General features: G+C 31.3%; 1 protein-coding gene and 1 pseudogene across 1 annotated transcript in view; both read left to right on the top strand.

Moving 5' to 3' along the window:
- Positions 1-14127, top strand: part of RYR2 (ryanodine receptor 2) — an 864696-nt gene that overhangs the window by 618615 nt on the left and 231954 nt on the right. The window contains exons 53-56 of the mRNA XM_069064486.1: positions 2360-2438; positions 4246-4335; positions 5148-5285; positions 6194-6271. Coding sequence (XP_068920587.1) covers positions 2360-2438; positions 4246-4335; positions 5148-5285; positions 6194-6271 — 385 coding nt within the window. The remainder of the gene's footprint in view (positions 1-2359; positions 2439-4245; positions 4336-5147; positions 5286-6193; positions 6272-14127) is intronic.
- On the top strand, positions 6380-7781 carry LOC138143273 (rab11 family-interacting protein 2 pseudogene; annotated as a pseudogene).

Here is a 14127-nt window from a genome sequence, read left to right as displayed (position 1 = left end):
ATAGGATCATAGTTTCATATTTCCAAGGAAAGCTCCCTTTCATGCCTTAAAGATTTAGAGATCACTCCATAAAATGAGTCTTAGCCAGGTAGTTGTCACTAGATATCTACTTTCCATTGACACCTGGCCATATTTCAGAGTTGTTCTATGGCATTCATTAATAGGTTTCAGCTCTCTTAGTTTCTATTACTATAACAAATTTGACCTGGGCACTTTGATGAAAATACTACAAAAAATTCACCTTATTTTCATGTTATTTTTTTCACCTTCTTTTATTATATCACTTTCAAAAGAAACAAACAGTAGCCAAGCAATTACCACATTTCCAAATTTTGTTTCTGGATTAGTTGATGGACTTGCCAATATTTCATCTAGGTCAGGATCACAGAATACTATCAAAACTTTCTTATGCCTTAGGTGTTAATCAATTGAATTAAGTTCAATAAGTATTTACGGAACACTTAAAATATGTTGATCTCTACATTATAGGTTTGGAGTTTACTAATGGATGTAGTCATACATAAGGGAGTATCATAATTTATACATCTGAAAAATTTTATAAATGTGCTTCATGCATATATTTTATGTATGGTCAAATTACTGTTTAATTTCTATAGCAAGAAAAAGTTTATTATGCATGATTCTATATATGTTCCTATTCTCAAAATTAGTAATTTTAATTAATTATTTTTTAATTATAACTAATGGTAAATATAAGATTTCCTTTCAGTGGTATATTGGAAATTTTGAAGTTTGTAAATTCATATTTTCATATGAATGAAAAATTTTCATAGGATTTAGAGCTGTAAAAGGCTTCACATTTTATTTCTTATGCCAGCTAAGCTGAAAATTTAATATACTTTTTTTGTTTTGTTTTTTCAAATGCTTTATTAACTTCTGATTTACGTCATTCATTTCCTCCAGATTTTGAGTTACAAATTTTCTCCCTGTTTTTCCCCTACCCACTTCCCCAAGATAGCAGTCCCACAGGATATCATCTCCTCCAATCTGCTCTCTCTCATATCTTCTCCCATACCCCTTTCAACTTTTCCAATAGGGCATGGTAGATCTCTGTGCCCCAGTGCCTGTATATCTTATTCTCAATTACATGTAAAATAGTATTAATAATAGTATATATATGTGTGTGTGTGTGTGTGTGTGTGTGTGTGTGTGTGTATTTAAACATTTGATTTTAAAACTTTTAATTCCAGATTCATTCCCTTCCTCCCTTGTCACCCACCCTTACTGGGAAGATAAGCAGTTCAATATAGGTTGTACATGGGTAGCTAATGCAAAACAATAACATAGTTGATATATTGTAAAAGACTGACTATATTTCCCTCCCTCCTATCCCACCTCCCACTTGTTCTATTCTCTACTTTGATCCCGTCCCTTTTCAAAAGTGGGTGCTTCCAACTTCCCTCCCCCCCAGCCTGCCCTCCTTTCCATCATTCCCCCCTCTCATCCCCTTCTCTCCTGTAGGGTGAAGTACCCTAAAAAATTTAATATACTTAATCTTTGTTCAAGAAGTATGTATCATTTAGTCATATAAATAGATTAGAAAATAAAATAAAATTATTTCTGAGCTTTCTAATTATATCTCTCTTTGTTAGATAGTATTGTTAGAATTTTATAGTCCATTTGTAACTACAATTACTAATGCAGGGATGCAGAAAAAATTTAAGAGAAATAATTTTAGTAAATGAAAAATGTAGAGGAATAAGGTTTTAGAAAACTGAACTTCTTTACCAGGTGACAGTTTTTCAGGAAGAAAAAATATATTTTTACATAAAGAACATGATTTGCCACAAAAGCACATTACTATAGTAGAGAAAAAAAGTTTTTCAAGTTTGATAAGAACAAATTCTGCTTTAATTTCTTTTCTTAATCTGAATGTCTTTATATTCTTCAAATGAATCTTCTAGTTAACGTATAGCTTATTATGGATAACTGGATGATACCCAGTGTTTTGCACTTTCTGTAACCCTGAATTTTTGTTTATCTTTTCTAGTACACTAGCTCTAAAAATTAAATATGTATAAAAAAGTATGTAAGAATCAGCATAGGGCTCTAGTTATAGACAGCCTTGAAGCCAGGAAGAACTGGGTTTACTCACTTCTGGCTATATAACATGGGCAAGTCATTTAGGTTCTCACTTTTTAAAGTAACTCTATGGCTATAAGGTTCAGAGCAGTTGCTGTCTGATTCATCCTTTAGGATGTTCCCTCTACCAGTGAAATCATGGGTCCAGTCCCTGTCCCCCATGTAAAAAATAATTTGATTAAGTAATTCACATTATTTATGGTTTTTTTCTCTCTTAGGTATTATAAACTGCTTGTTCCTTATTTTTTTCTTTCAGCATTACAATTCCTGAAAAGTTAGAATACTTCATTAACAAATATGCAGAACATTCACATGACAAATGGTCAATGGAAAAGGTAAAAGCCAAAATATGACTGTATAATCAGACACTGTCCTTTTCAATAACTTGTCAGTATTGTATCCCCTAGTGGTAAAATGTAAAAGTTTGATTATAAAAAGGATATTTTCTAGCTGTTCTAGAGGCATTATGGTATCAATGGAAAGTGTGCTGGACTTGATGTTAAGAGAATGGGTTGATAGTTTTTTATGCTTGTTTTGTGAATATGGCAAGCTACTTGACAAACATAATCACAGGAGAAACATTCATATATTGTTTTAAGGTAAGCTTTATGATCATTTTCTAATTTCATCTCTCCAACAACTTTCTGAGTTAGACACATTAATTGATTCCAATTTACAGATGAGGAAACTGAGGCTTCAAGAGGTTGTCTGCCACTTCTACATGGTCATTTGAAGGTTCCTATGAAATATTATATCTAAAGTGCTTAACTGTAATTTATGAGGGCTTTCAAGTTTGAAGCAGCAGTTTAGTCTTACCAAATCTTATACTTAATACTATAGTTAGCATAGTTAGCATTGGAATATGAATATGAATTGCATTTCTGGTCATAGAGAATGAAATAATTAATATTATAGTTAGCATCAGTGGAATATTAATATGAATTACATTTCTGATCGTAGAGAATGAAATAATTCTTCTGTAAATCTATAAATAATATATTAAGGTTATCATAATATTTTTGATATTTTGATAAAAATATAATATTGAGAAAATTATTAGACTAATTTTGACCCTATGTATGCAATTTACTTTGTGTGAATTTTGAAATTTGAATTTTGAAACTTGAAATATTTATTCTATTAGAGCCATAGCCTTGAAAAACATAATCACAATTTAATCATCTATTTCCCTCTCTTTCTATCTGATGCCACATTTCACCCATTGATATGAAATGTCACTCTAACAATTCATCAAGAAAAGGGGTACATTTGTCAAATAGAATTCTGTATGTATATTTTGTTGGTAAAATAATAGTCCAAGTAAAAGTAAGCGTATTTTATAATCCACATAGACTGTGATTTTGGCATAGAGTTGTAAACAAATGTTGGGGTACTTGTTTCCTTCATGAATTCCACAAGTATGTAATAAGTGTCTGTGGTCCAGAGAGGTGGTGTTATGTTGGATTGGGCCTCTGCTTGGGGGGATGTAAAATGGAAGAGTCATGCCTGGGGTGCTCCTGTTCTTTTAGGGGGCTACACCGTGCATGAAATGAACAGTTAAATGTCATGTATCTACAAGAGAAAAATAATGTAGAAGAGATTGCATATAAATGTTTTTGCTGAGTTATATAGAATGCTTGGGGATCACAAGTCAGATGACAAGTCTTCTGTATGCATGCCTTTGCTCATTTTAGAGCCATAATTTTGAACATAAAAATCTGGAAACTGAATATTACAATTTTTTTCCAAAATAAATTGTTATTGGACTTGTTTAGCCTATATAAGAGAAATGTTGGAAAATGACATCTTCAGCATTAGAAGAGTAATCATGCAAAAGAGGGATGACATTATCTTCCTTACCCAGAGAATGAGGAGTAGTAGTGATAGGAGTAGTAGGGATAAATTTAGGCTTTAATAAAGATTTAAATGTAAAGATTTTAAGAAAATATTCTTGACAATAGAATTGCTCAACGTAAGACAGAATACTTTAAGAGGTAGTGGGTTCACTATTTCTGTAGATCTTTTAAGAAGCTGGATAGCCACTTGCCAGGGATGTAGAAGATACTGTTGTTCAAGTACAAGTTATGATGTGTCCTGAGCTTCCTTTCCAGCTCTGAGATTCTGTGATTTAATCTTTTTCAGTTGGCAAATGGATGGATTTATGGTGAAATATATTCAGACTCTTCTAAAGTTCAACCGTTAATGAAACCATATAAACTTTTATCTGAAAAGGTGAGAATCCTCGTTATCCAAGGAAATATTCTCTTGGTGGTGGTTGTCTTAAGTCTATGTTCAGATATTACCATAGGGTCTTCCTGCTTTTAAGGTCAGCCTTCTATATACTCACATTTTTCCATTAGAAACTATTTTTGTATTTTGACTTTTCTTTATCTCAGACCAACCTTAGTTCATACTCTTTCCTCTCATTTCCTAACTACAGTTTAAGTCTATTCTTTGGCCTCTCTATTTCATCTTACTCTTCATTTTAAAATTTTCTTCTCTCCCTATATCTTTGTAATATTGTATTATTCTATTTAATCTCCTGTCAAACAAACATAATATTTTAAAAATATCCTCAGGATATCAAGTGATTCTAGAAAAGAAATTTAAAAAGATAAAAATCAATTAAAATAATCTCCATGTTTTTATTTCTTTAGGAAAATTAAAATAGTAAATAAAACTCTAGAGGATATCTAGCTTTTAGTCAAAGTAAGGAAACTAACCTCTTATTTTGATGGTAAAATGGCAATTAAATATTCGTTTTCTAATGAGGTATCTAATAGATGCCTCTCTGTTCTATGTAGCCATGGACAGAGACGCTAAAAGAAATTTTAAAATTTTACCATAAAATCTATATTTGTTTTTTTAGTTGCATTTGTTAAACCAGATCCCTTTTGTGCACTTACTAGAAACTTTACTTTCCATTGCATAGGAGAAGCATTAGTCATATGATAAAAACGAACAGTTTTTTTCAGAATAAAATTAACAAAATCCTTTAATATTTCTACTTTAACATATGGCATCCTTATTTTTTTTTCCTCTAGGAAAAAGAAATTTATCGATGGCCAATCAAAGAATCTTTAAAAACGATGCTTGCTTGGGGATGGAGAATTGAAAGAACCAGAGAGGGAGACAGCATGGCGCTTTATACTCGGACACGTCGTATCTCCCAGACAAGCCAGGTAATTACCATAATGACCTGGGACTTCACAGTATTTATAGGGAAAAAAAAGCCTTATAGTTTTAATTTTATTGTTTGTATTGCATTCATTCAACAAACTTAAGTGCCTAGTGCTCTATGTGCAAGGTGAATGGGTGCTGTGATGTGAAGACAAAAAAAAAAAGCACATACTCTCAAGTAGCTTAACAGTTTAAGAAGGATTATTCATAGAGCCAAGTTCTGACAATATACCTCCTGCCTAGGAAGCTTCATTGGCCTGTGATTACCTCTAGGATAAAATAAAAACTTCTATGTAAATAGTAGTCTGTAGGAGGGAAGACTTACAAAACATATGATAGTTATTTTCAAGTATTTAAAGTGTCATCTTCTAAAAGAGGAATTAGATTTCTACTTGAACCCAGAGCAGAAACAATGGATATATTTTAAAAGAGTACATTTAGTTCTAATTCTATTTAGGAAACATTTTCTTCAATGAAAGCTGATTAAAAGTAAATCAGGCTGCCTCTGGAGATAGTGGATTCTCCTTCACTGGAGGTCTTTAAGCAAAGATTCAATAATCAATTTTCAAATATGTTTTAGAGTCAATCCTTTGTCAAATATAGCTAGGACTTCCCTTCCAACTCTTGGATTTTGTGAGTCTACAATTTCTTTGTCACCCATGAAATGCCATCTTATATCTAAAACTAGTTAGCCAGTAATAGCTTATGAAATCTGAAATATTTATGATTCAGATAGATTAAGCAAGTCGGTTTTGTTAAAACTTGCCATTTTCATCTTTGGACACAAGAATTTTCTTAGTTATCAAATTTGTATTTGCTCTCACATCTTCTGAGAAAGTATTTCACAAAAACCTCTTCCCATATGTTCTTTGTAACAGCCTACTGTTTCTTTTCCACATCTGTCTCTTAGGTTTCTATTGATACTGCTCACGGCTACAGCCCCCGAGCTATCGACATGAGCAATGTAACACTATCTCGAGATCTTCATGTAAGTCTACCTGTTGATTTTAATTTTTTCCTCATCTTATTTTTTGTTGTTTATTTTTTCAAAAAAAGCAATCCATAATTTTACATATTCCTAAAAGTTGTCTTATAAATGTTTTTAATAAATTACCTGTCAGATCTAGAAAAAGTTAATGATCAAACAAGAGATAGATTCACAGGAGAAAAAATGAATATTTTTCATTTCAGTAAGTTAAACAATTTTTGCACAAACAAAACCAGTGCATCCAAAATTAGAAGAAAAGCCAGAAACTTGAGGGGAATTTATAGCAAGTTTCTCTGATGGAAGGTCTCAATTCTCAGATATATAGAGACTTGAGGCAAACGTATAAAAATAAGAGTCATTCCCTAATTGATACTGAAAAATCAAAGACAGTTTTTAGAGGAAGAAGTCAAAGATATCAACAGTAACATAAAAATGCTTTAAATAAATAATAATTAGAAAAATAACAAATTAAACGTTTTGAGACACCACCTCACATTCTTCAGATTGATTGAGATGATAGAAAAAGAAAATTACAAATGCTGAATCTGTTGAGGAAAGTGGAAGTCTCAAATCTCCACATAGAAGAACATTAAGTGCTGATACTTCTAAAATCAACCAACCTGACAGCATAGTTGATGAAGGTGAATCGTCTTTTGGAATACAAAATGACCCATTTACAAATGTGACTGCTTCATTACCCCCAAAATTTGCAACACTGCCAAGAAAGAAAAATCCATTTGAAGAAAGCAGTGAATCATGGGACAGTGGTGTGAGTTTATTTTCAAAATCAGTTGAAGTCAAAAAAGAAAATAAAAGAGAGAAAAGGGAGAAAGTTAGTCTTTTTGAAAGAGTGACTGGGATAAAAGATAGCAGGAGGTCTGACAAACTTAGCAATGGGGGATCAGACAGTCCTTGTGACTTGAAATCACATAATGCATTTGGTGAAAATCGCCAGGATTATTTTGATTATGATTCTACTAACCCATTTACAACAAACTTCAGGACTACAAACATGATGCCATCTTCTAGTTTTCATATGAAACGAACAAGCAGTGAAGATCTCAGGAAAATACTCGATAGCAATCCTTTTGATGCCACTGCAGGGTATCGAAGTCTTACCTATGAAGAAGTTTTACAAGAACTGGTGAAACACAAAGAACTACTTAAAAGGAAAGATACCCATATCTGTGAACTTGAGGACTATATTGACAATCTTCTTGTAAGAGTAATGGAAGAAACTCCAAGTATTCTCAGAGTGCCATATGAACCTTCAAGAAAAGCTGGCAAATTTTCTAAGAGCTAATAACTCAGTTTCATTGCATTTTATACTTTAAAAAATTCTAGTGGAAGACTATGTACAGTAGGTTTAAATTTTGTTATTTTTCTTTCCTGTTAACTTCCCAGAAATTGCTTTAAATTTAAATACTAGTGGAGATTGCTAAAAAAAAAAAATGTGTCATCTCTGAAGTGAGCTAAATAATATAAACCATTAAAGTAAAAAAGGCTAGCCTATCTAGGGGTGTGTATCTTTTCCTTGGTTGTATATTAGGCCTTCTAAGCCTATTTACCTACTTCCTGATTAATGTATTGGTGCGGACATTTACCTTAGTAACATTCACCTTCCAAAATGCCTGTCTGTTGCTTAGACTTTTCATCATTCAGATCCTGCCTTCTGAAATGATAAATTTTTTATTTTTTTCAGAAATGAATTTGAGGATAATATTTAGCCACAGAACTAGTAATTACATATATGCACAGATAAGCATTTTATATTTATAATTAATTCGTTTTAAGGTTGAATTTCCCATGTCCATGTGAATGTGTGAATGTGTTTTATTTACTGGTGCAAAACAAAAATCAGATCTTTTTAGTATTACTGTTTATGCAGAGACTGTTTTGACTCAATCCTAACCATGTGATGCCTGGTTTGAAAGTAAACTGCAGTGTAATATAATACTCTAAAATCCATTCCTGGTATTCATTAGAAGAAATGGCCGAAAAGTGGTGGATTGTCATACTTATGTAATATTGAGACTCTCTTAGGATATTTCAACTTCAAGATCTTAGATATTGTTGGAGCTCATATTTTGTTTATCCCAAAATTTGAGTTTTGTGTGAAAACTATAAAGTTTGTAAAAAACTAATAAAATATGTGGGTTTTAAAATTTTTTGTAAAGATATTGGAGGCTTTTAAAGATGTGGACAAGTTATTAAAAAGAAAAATCTCAAATGTCAAAGAAAGTTGGAGGAAGAGGAAAGATATAGACAAAACTTGAATAATTTATAATAATGGCACATAAGATGTTTAGAAAGGAGCATAAAATGGACAGTGTTGTAAGAGTATTGACAAAAGCAAAATACATTTTAAACATTAAGAGTTTCAGGTTAGGGAATTTTTAACTTTAAACCCAAAAAGGGCTAGATAAAGGGATTGTGAAATTTTAGTTGCATGTCTTTATTCAAAGAATAATATGTATTTACATTTCTTGAAGGTTCAATTTAGTGATATGTTTTTTTTTTCTTCTGGTGCATTTTTCATCCCTCTACAAAGCACGCTTAGTTACTTCTATAGGGCACCTTTAGATATTGTTGTAAAATGCATGTGAAATTATCCCATCATTTAGATGGAAATATAGTAGTGAAAGAAAAAGTTTTTGTTTTGCTTTTAAACTTTCTGTTCAATGACTTTAAAATAATTATTATAGTGATAAGCTAAGAAGGAAGCTTTATCTTCCTAATGTTAAGAAGTTAAGTTCATTTCAATTTGGGATATGTCTTCTACATCATCTTGTCCCTGTTCTTTAATGAAATTTGTGATTTTTCTGATATTTATAAAGGCTTGACTTAACTAAAAAAAATAAAGTAGATATGATTAATTAAAAGAGCTAGATAAAAGACTTCTTTTTAAAATAGTATTTAGAATCATCTTTTTGATCACTTTAATATTGGGGGTCAGAGAATATTGGTTGTACTTATCCAAAGGATCTGGCCCTTTATTCATAATATTTACTTATTTATCCTAAGAGAGTATCATTTTAAAATTCTGAAATAATTTTCCTAAGTATAGCATGTAGTTAATTTTCTAAAATTAGGAAAATGGGAAATGGAAAATTGATTTTGGCCATTTTTTCCCCAACTTACAGTTTAATGTTTAGAATCTGTGGTGACTATTCCTCAAATATAAATATGTGGATTTTTTTCCCTCATCTGAGTTCCTAATGACAAATATTTTCCAATCTGGTGCCAAGGGCATGATTTTTATCATTATGATTCACTTAGATTTTTTAAAAAATAAAACATTTCTTAAATCTTTTTTTTTAAAGATCAAAATATAAGATTGGGGGTCATTCATTTCTGCCACAAAGATTCTTGGCTATTTTAATATACTTTGGCCAAATATGCTTTTATGTAATAAACTAATGTTTATTTTGTGATAGATACCCACATATCTCATGTCATAAATATGATACAGTCAAATATAAAGGAAAGAGTATTTTATTTCCCTGCATAAAGAATCAGAAATCAAAAGCTGTCAATTTTTATCATTTTATGCCAAAATGAGTGTTATATTAAAACTTTATTTTAATTGCACTTATTACCTACCATCTGAAACTATTTCAGTTATTGGTTACTATTGCATTACTTAGAGCTAAATGTTATTTTTATTATGATTACATTGTAAGTCAATGTAATTTAAAAGCAAACAAAAAATTTGCTCCTCAAATTTTGTTTACAAATGAAAATGTTTTAATCGGTCCTTGGTTGAAAGTAGAAACAAAACTGTCTTCAATTTCTAGAATTGCAAAAAGGCAGGAAATAATAACTTAGCTTGTATTTTTGAAGTATAACTTTATAATTGAATTATTAGAGATTTGATTATGTATTTTTTAGGTTAGTTTAGAAATGAGGGTAAAATTAATGAATTTTTTAACAGAAAGTATGATACTTATAAACACATTCTTCCTCTGTGCTGAAACACACCTCTATACTCAAAAAAATTTCATTGATCTTTTAATCATAGAACAATTTATACGGTATATCTAAAACCTGTTATAAGCTGAGAAACTTCTATTAATTTAAGTTTTTCTTTTATAAAATCACTTCCATATGCAAATTTCATGTCAGTATTAATTCCAGTTTAATGATAATAACTTTGGAAATACTTGCCTACAGTTAATTCTTTAACTTTCACTTATGGGACAAATACCAGGGTCATATCTTAGAGTTGTAAATAAAATGATAGCTTATTACCCATTCCTGAAGAATGTATAACATTTAGATGGTACTTTTTGCTGCTATATTTTGTATCGAGCTTTGTTTTGTCACCTTTGCATGCATGAATGTAGCATTCTTCATAGATTAGCCACAACTACATCTATTGTTTTTGGCAGGAAATCAAGAGCTAGTTGTAATTTTCCAGCTGTGAAAATGTTGCCTTGTTATTGAAAAGATTTCATGAATGGAAGCCTAAGCAAAACTAAGCTCATCAGTGAATCACTTGCTTTCTTCCCATATGCTGCCCCCATCCCCATCTTCCTCAAAGGGAGGGTACATTTTCTTTGACTAAGAGAATTTTAAAAAGAAATCAGAACTGCTTTCTTTAATATATCTACAATAACTGTTGTACAAGAGGTTTTATTTGCTTCTATAGCTTTTAAAAAAGAGCCTATCTTGGATTTGTAAATCACACCGAAACTTTTTGATGTTCGTGTACTCATACATCTTGTAGATATGGTAGGTGTAAGTTGTGTGTGTTAAAATGAACTTTAAGAGCATGTTGATTCACTTACTCTTTTTGAAGTAAGAGGTGAAGGATTATGGCATTGCTAGTTCATGATACTAGATTTAAAGGTCTGTCAGCATTTCCATTGTAAACTCCATTTTAATGGATTTATAACTTTAATAATCCAGATGTAATCATTGGAAGTATTTAATATGCAATAGATAGCACCTTAACTAATCTGCATATGAAGCGTTTTCAGATGCATTTATTAAGAAGTGTAGAAGCTCTTCAAGCATTAAACTAGAGTTGACATCATTTATTTCATTTATTTTTCTATGTCAAAGAATCCACTCTTATGTGGTATTGAAATCTGTTACAAATAATACATTTAGGCTTATTCATGTTAGAAGCTTCCAGATGTTTTGTATTTTGAAGTATGAAAAATTGCTGCCGATCCTAGAATGTGTATATTTAGCAGGTATGCAAAAGATATAAACATTATTTATGACAGAAGAGTACATACTTGTCTTATTAAAAATACTGTGGTAACTTGTACACATTTTTGAAGGTACAAAACTCACAAGTATATTTAAATATTGTATTAATGTGATACCAAATTTATGTAATCTGATGCATGAAGAACCAGAATTTTTCTATTACAAACCATAAGTATCAATTTATTATAACTCATTAAAGTGTATAATCTCAATATAATCATCTATAATTTTATTTAATTTCATGTCTAAAATATTAATAAATTTCCTAAGTATTAAAAAAAAGATATCAACAGTCACATAAAAATGCTTTAAATAAAGAATAATTAGAAAAATAACAAATTAAAAGTTTTGAAACACCACCTCACATCCTTCAGATTGATTGAGATGACAGAAAAAGAAAATTACAAATGCTGAAAGCGATGTGGAAAAATAAGTACACTAAGGAGCTGTTGGTGGAATTGTGAACTAGTCTAGCTATGATATGAGACAATTTGGAACTATGCCCAAAGGATATAAAACTGTTTACTCAACAATACGATTATCCTCCAAAGAGATAAAGAAAGAGGAGAAAGGCACATATGTAGAAAAATATTTATAGTGCCTCTCTTTATGGTGGCAAAGAAGGAGATGCCCATCAATTGGGGATTGACTGAAAAATTATAATATATGAATTTGATGGAATACAGTTGTGCTATAAGAAATGATGAAAGGAATGATTTCAGAAAAACTTAGAACACTTCTGTGAACTGATACAAAATAAAATGAGGAGAACCAGGAGAACAATGTACACAGTAACCCCAATATTATAAAGATAATTAAATGTGTATGCCTTAATAATAATAATAATGATTGATATAACAAAGGGCTCGTGTTGAAAAAATGCTCTCCATCTTCCAGAGAGAGAGTTGACGTACCCTGTATATTGATTGAAGCTTATATTTTTAAATTTTTTCTTCTTTTTTTTATAACATGTTTAATATGGAAATGTTTTGCATGATTTCCTATGTATAATGGCTATCATTTCTTGCCTTCTCAGTGGGTGGGGGAGGAGTGGAAGGAGGGAAAGAGTTTAGAATTAAAAATAAAATTTTAAAACATTTACATTTTTAAAATCTGGAATACTTTTGTGGGAATAAATTTCATATACAAAAGCCTCAATCTTGGTAAAGAAAAGTCATTTTACCATTGCTAGAAATTTTTTGGCTGTAAAACTTATGTCCATTTAGTCCATAGTATTTCAGTAATTAAATAGTATTATAGTGAGAAGAAAAATAATTTAATTAGCATATACATATATGTTTGTATGTATACATACATATGTATCCATACATAGATATGTGCATAAACGCACATAACAATAGCTGATTTCGTGAACCTATAAATTATTTGTGCTTAAAAATATTTCCATAAGAACTAAAATTGCCTTAAAATTTCTAATCCTCATCCTTCATCTCTCTGTACTTTAGTACTTTCTCAGTTCATCCCCCCTGCGCTGTCTACACATTCCTCTTTTTTCAATCTCTCCCTAGTGAACCAGTTCAATTCTATACTGTTCTCTTCTGTCAAATCCCATATTCTCTTGCCTTATAACTGCTCATTTCTTGCTAAATTGCAACCCTGTGTTACCAACACCACAAGCCTCCTTTATATCTACTCATGTGCCTCTGAACAGAGTTGAAGGAATTCATGTAACCATACTGGCTTATCTAATACAAATTTATGTTATCTAATCAGAACTGAGTCTTCACTAAAGCAAGAAAATCATTTTAGTCTTCTCTAATTGGTTCTTTATCCCAATCACCACAGCAACTATTTCAGACTTTCATTTTTCTCAACCTTCTCACTGCAATGCCCTATCCCCACTTTCCAGATTTAATTCTCTCAGGTGAGGACCTAGCTAATACATTACTGAGAAATCCAAGCCATTAGCCACATCTTTCCCCCTTTCAGCTCTCAGTCTCTGGATCTCCCAATCTTTTCCTTTACTCTAGTCTCTAACAAAGAGATGGCTTTTATCCTCTATAAAATCAACCCCTTTAAGTGTAAATATGATTTTATCCCCTCCCATCATATCCAGGAGACTTTGTTCACTTTTATTCTTTCTCTCTAAACTTTCATCTCTTCTTATCAACTACCAAGCATACACAGGTCTTCTCTACTCTTAAAAAAAAAACCAGAATATAAAAACCCCTTCACTAGGTCCTGTCATTCCAATTAGCCCCATTAACTATCATCTTATAGCTCTCCTTTCTCAGCTAAATTTAAGGAAGGGGGGGAGAAAGGAAAATCCACATTAGTTGCTTTCATTTCTCTCACTCTGCAATCTGTCTTTCCAGCTTCATCGCTCAACTTATTGTATAATCTCCAAAGTTATGAATGATCTTCTAATTGCTAAATCTAAAGACCCTTTTCTCAGTCTTCACCCTTCTTTAACTTTCTTACTGCACTGCAGCCTTTAACATTGTGGTTCTCTCCTAGAAATTCTTTCCTCTCTAGTTTCTGTGGTACTGATTTTTCTTTGTTCTCCTTCTAGCTGACCATTTTTCAGTCTCCTTTGTGGGATCATCATCCATGCCATGCTTTCTAAATTTCTTTATTTTAAAGCTGTCTCTATTCTTTATACTTTCTCGCTTGGT

Source organism: Petaurus breviceps, unplaced genomic scaffold, assembly GCF_028583685.1.
Source record: "Petaurus breviceps papuanus isolate PSGF00001 unplaced genomic scaffold, PetGlider_PUasm1.0 90633, whole genome shotgun sequence".
In the NCBI taxonomy this organism is placed as follows: domain Eukaryota; kingdom Metazoa; phylum Chordata; class Mammalia; order Diprotodontia; family Petauridae; genus Petaurus; species Petaurus breviceps.
Note: the sequence above shows the minus strand (reverse complement) of the source record. Positions and strands in the feature narration are given on the sequence as shown.